This window comes from Copidosoma floridanum, unplaced genomic scaffold (genome assembly GCF_036245765.1).
Source record: "Copidosoma floridanum isolate Cflo_tuat_1 unplaced genomic scaffold, Cflo_Japanese_pri ptg000001l, whole genome shotgun sequence".
Taxonomy (NCBI): Eukaryota; Metazoa; Arthropoda; class Insecta; order Hymenoptera; family Encyrtidae; genus Copidosoma; species Copidosoma floridanum.
This window is the reverse complement of record NW_028321878.1, coordinates 20,053,730-20,058,617: the sequence shown is the minus strand read 5'-3', so window position 1 is coordinate 20,058,617 and position 4,888 is coordinate 20,053,730. Positions and strand designations below refer to the sequence as shown.

Genomic DNA, 4,888 nt, shown 5'->3' with positions numbered 1-4,888 from the left:
ACAAAAGCGACTCTTGTGTCAGAGTGAGTCCTGCTCCCCCGCGCGACGGCGTGTTCAGCGTTTCTCCCTTCACAATACTAGCCTTCGAGTCTTCTCCTACGCTCAAGGCTCGACTTCGCGTCGTACGTATATGGTAACTCGGGTGCCGCTTCCGCTATGCGCGTCTGTCGCCAACAACTCTCCCCCCCAGTACAAAATTCGCTTAATTTTTTACTTCATCTCGATACAAAGTAATCAATTTGTGCACCGCTCGCATGTACTCGCCCGTGCTTGTTCGTACTGAGGCGGCTCGGATTACGTCGTCCTTTCCTTGAAAGGTTTCCACTACGGTTCCGCGGCGCCAGGAGTTTCGAGCGGCCTGCGCATCCGCGATCATGACTACGTCACCAACTCGTATGGACTCCGTGTGATCTGTCCACTTCGCGCGCGCTTGGAGGGACGGCACATACTCTTGTAACCATCGTTGCCAGAAATTATTGGCCAAAATCTGCGAGCGCTCCCAATCCCGCCTCGAGCAGAGTTGTCCTGAGTCAAGCGTGCCAAGCCGCATTTCGCCGGACGACGAGCCGATAAGAAAATGGTTGGGAGTGAGAGCTTCGCAGTCGTTTGGATTAACAGAAACATGCGTAAGTGGTCGCGAGTTGATCACGTGCTCAGCCTCGGTCAACGCTGTGTACAATACCTCGTCGGACGTAACTTCTGTGCCCAATATCGCTTCTAAGGCGGCTTTCGCGGACCGCACGAGCCTTTCCCAAGCGCCGCCCATATGGGGTGCATCTGGAGGGTTAAATGTCCAAGTGATCCCATTCGCGAGCGCGTAGGCGTGTTGTTTTGTTTTGTCGACTTGGGACGCTTCTTTCCTTAGTTCAGAACATGCCCCACGGAAATTCGTACCATTATCGCTATATAGGAATGACGGTGCCCCGCGGCGTGCTGCTAGGCGTTGCAACGCCATGATAGTGGACCCGGCCGTTAAGTTATGGGCGACTTCAAGATGCACAGCCCGCGTGGTGAGACACGTGAATAACACGCCCCATCTTTTGACTCGACTTCGTCCTACTTTGACGTATAACGGCCCAAAGTAGTCGACACCACAATGGGTGAAGGGTCGCTTATGAAAGGCTAAGCGCGCTTCGGGCAAAGAGGACATTAAGGGTGTTTTAGGTTGCGCTCGTCGGCTTTTACACGTAAGGCACCGACTGCAGATAGCCTTTAACGCGGGACGCACGCCTAGGATGTGATATTTTTGTAAGAGCTCGTTGACTACTGTCTCGTGATTAGCGTGGTGATATCGCTGGTGATAGTCACGAATTAATAACCGAATCATTGGGTGCCTACCATCGAGGACGATCGGGACGAAATTGTACTCCGCATCACGGATCTTAGTGACTCGCCCCTGAAGCCGAAGCATCCCTTGCTCGTCTATAAATGGTGAGAAAGGCTGTAGTCTACTGCCACGACGCAACTTCCTCTCGGCTCGGATAGCCTCTATCTCTTCCCCGAAGCTATCGGCTTGCGTCGCGCGAATGACATACTCTTCCGCCAGATGCTTTTCGGCGAGTGGTTCTACGGTTAAAGGTCGTTTGGACCATCGATATAAGCATTTTCGGAGTCGTCGAGCGACGGTCAATAGGCCGCGCCAACCCAAACATCTGGCAGTCAGAGGCACATCAAACACCTTCAAGGTTGTTGCGCATACTCGCTCGGATCGTTTCTCTAAGCTGTCTATTGTGCGTTCCTCATTCGACGATAGCAGTGTTCGCACTGGCCACGCTTCTTCGTTTTTTTTTAAAAACTCTGGCCCCGTGAACCATGCGTTCTGAGAGTCCGGCTCTCCCGGAGTCCCACGAGTAGCAATGTCTGCGGGGTTTAATTTAGTGGGTACCCAGTTCCACGTCGCGTCCCGTGTACGCTCGCTTATCTCTCCTAACCGGTGGGACACGAATGGGTGTCGCGTGCGTGGGTCCTTGTTTAGCCAATGCAGTACCGTTCGCGAGTCTGTCCATACGTAGTGATTTGTGCGTTGTATATCGGACTCTTGAGCCACCGTGTCGAGTAGGCGAGCAGCTAACACGGCTGCCTGCAACTCCAACCGTGGGATTGAGAGCGGCTTTTCCGGCGCCACTCTAGACTTTGCCGCGACGAGTGCTACGTGAGCGTCTCCTTCATCGCAGACGCAACGAAGATAGACGCACGCGGCATACGCCTTTGTACTCGCGTCGCAGAACGCGTGAAATTGCACATTCGTTATTTTTCTCGCCTTAGGAGTGAGACATCTTGGCACGCGCAGCGTTCCCAGCTTCGGTAAGCTGCTCAGCCACTCTAGCCATTCGTCACCCTCCTCGTCGCGCAACGGGTCATCCCAGCCGATCTTGCTACGCCAAATCGCCTGCAAGATCAACTTAGACTTTAACGTGTATGGCCCGAGTAAGCCCAACGGGTCGTACACGGACATCATAATTTGTAGGTATTGTCGCTTGGTCGGTACAACGGTGCCAGACAGCCACTCATCCGAAACCCGTTTCATCCCGACGTTGAATCCCAGCGTATCCTTGACTGAGTCCCAAAATAAACCGAGCACGCGCTCTGATGCGGAATCATGCAATTTGGTTACTCCCTTGACGCTACTTCCCCCTCCCGTCATCTCTCGGATAGCCTGTGGCTCATTGCTCGCCCACCCATGCATCTCAAAATTAGCTTGTCGGTTGATGGCTACTACATCGCGGACGAGTGGGATCATTTCATCTACGGTGGGTCGGCTCACCAGGTAGTCATCAACATAGGAGTTGTAAACTACACTACGCGCCGCGTCGGGTTTGGTCTTCAAAAACGATTTCGCGTTAGTGTCTTTAATGTACAGCGCGCTGCAAGGGGATGACTTCGCGCCGAAAACCAAGCGAGTCATTTCGTATAGGTCGGGACGTTTAGCTTTGGATGAGTCGCGCCAGAAAAACCGTAACGCACCTCGATCTTGTTCTCTCATGCTGACGCGCAGGTACATGTCTTTGATATCGGACTTGCAAGCGACGGCAAACTGACGGAATCTTATTAGAACTCCAAGAAGCGATTGCAACAGGTCGGGCCCTGTGTCTAGCTGATCGTTGAGACTGATTCCGTCAGTTTTCGCCGCTGCATCGAAAACAAGCCGCACCTTGCCGGGTTTTGCGGCACTAACGACGCCAAAGTGCGGCAAGTACCATACCCGGGGTCGGTCGTTTTCTTCGTTGACGCGAGAAGCGTACCCTTGCGTGATGAATCGGCGCATTTCTGCACGATATGTTTTAGCATATTCTGTGTCTTTTTCGAGTTTCCTCTCAAGGGAGAGTAACCGCTTCAATGCCGTCGCCCGGCTGTCAACGGGGGGTGCTACATCACTTTTCCACAGCAAACCAGTCTCCCAAATGGATCCTCGTAGCTGGCTAGTAGTGCGGAGAAGGGTCTCTGCCCTCTCGTGGGCCGGGTTGACTCTAGTTGTTTCTCGCACGCCTAAACTCTCTATCAAAAAGTACTCTCTTATCTCACGGTCCAGATGGTCCATTTCCGTAACACAATAGTCACACGACGCACGAGAGGTCAGCACCACTTCTCGCGAATTGACACGTTTGTTGTGTTGCCGTCGGACGCCGTGAAACAACCCGTGCGGGACCCACCCCAAGGGAGTGTCGGTTATGGCCAAGTCTACTGAAGTCACGTGTCGCGTTTCTCGCCCGACTAACAGCCTCCAGTTGTCTTGCCCGACTAATACTTTAGGGCTCACGTCGCAATAAGGTTGTAAAATTACGCTCACCGATCTGGCTATCTCCCTTACTACCTCGTTGGGCAGAGTTTGATTAGGAAGCGATAGTCCCGCTACTGCTAAAGCGTTATGTACGTTGTATGTGCCATCATTACTCTCTACGCTGAAGCTCACTTTACGACACGGGGTGCACATGCTTGCGCCATCTCGGATACCCTGGATACTTACATGCATCTCTTCCCCTTGTAACCCGATACTCGTAGTTAACCCAACGTCGATAAGCGTGATGGTTGATCCATCATCTAATAAGGCGTAAGTATCACGGGAACCCGCTGGTCCCTTAACCTGTACTGGGAGTATTTTTAACAACGTGCAATGGTCGGATAGTCACAAGCGCGGGCTCTCTTCCCTAGAAGGATTCGCCCGCTGGCTCTGGGCGTTGTCGACATTCACGTCTTTTCCAGGTGCACATCCACCTGTGCGAGAGCGCTCATTTCAGTGCAAGATGACATGATGGGGCCCAGAGCAGTGAGTGCAGTTTGGCGCGGTGCATTGCGTTTGTAAATGTCCTTCTTCTAGACACTTGAAACATCGCTTAAATCGCTTAACGAAAAATCAACGCCTATTGATAGGCTCCCGCGCTAACTCGCGACAATTTGCCATGGCGTGGTTGTCGCGCTGACATACGGCGCACGCGCTAAGTGGAAAGAGGCTATGCCGAGGAGGGTCGTCTTTGTCACGAGTCGTCACGAGCACGCGGTGTTGCTTCGTGGCACGAGGGGGCCTTTCTTCTCCACCCCCAGCGACACGCTGCTTTCCCGCAGACGCCGCGTCCAACTCGAAAATACCGCTATTCACAGCTAACTCTGCTTCTCGATACAAAAAATCCGCCAATCTTTCGAGCTCGGTTTTTTCATCGCGCGCAGTGGCCGCGTAACGGTTGTATTCATACTTCAGGGCCATCGGCAATTTGCCTCCTACGCTTAGCAACAAATCAGGACTATGTAAATATCCCGCCATTTTCATGGAATAAAACGCCGACACCGTGTTCTTAAGATTTGATGCAAAGCGCGTCAAGGTAATTTTGCCGGAGGACAATGGAGGCAAGTCACGTATTTCATTAATCAGTTCGCGTGCAATGATCTGAGCACT

General features: G+C 52.7%; 1 protein-coding gene across 1 annotated transcript; it reads right to left on the bottom strand.

Annotated features, from left to right (window-relative positions):
* Positions 1-202: 202 nt before the first annotated feature.
* On the bottom strand, positions 203-3,931 carry LOC149376074 (uncharacterized). Its single transcript, XM_089593174.1, has one exon. It carries the CDS (start codon positions 3,929-3,931, stop codon positions 203-205), a length of 3,729 nt encoding a protein of 1,242 aa, XP_089449300.1.
* Positions 3,932-4,888: the final 957 nt, after the last annotated feature.

Coding starts and splice junctions, on each gene's coding strand:
- LOC149376074 (XM_089593174.1), bottom strand. CDS start 3,931: ATGTGCACCCCGTGTCGTAAAGTGAGCTTCAGCGTAGAGAGTAATGAT.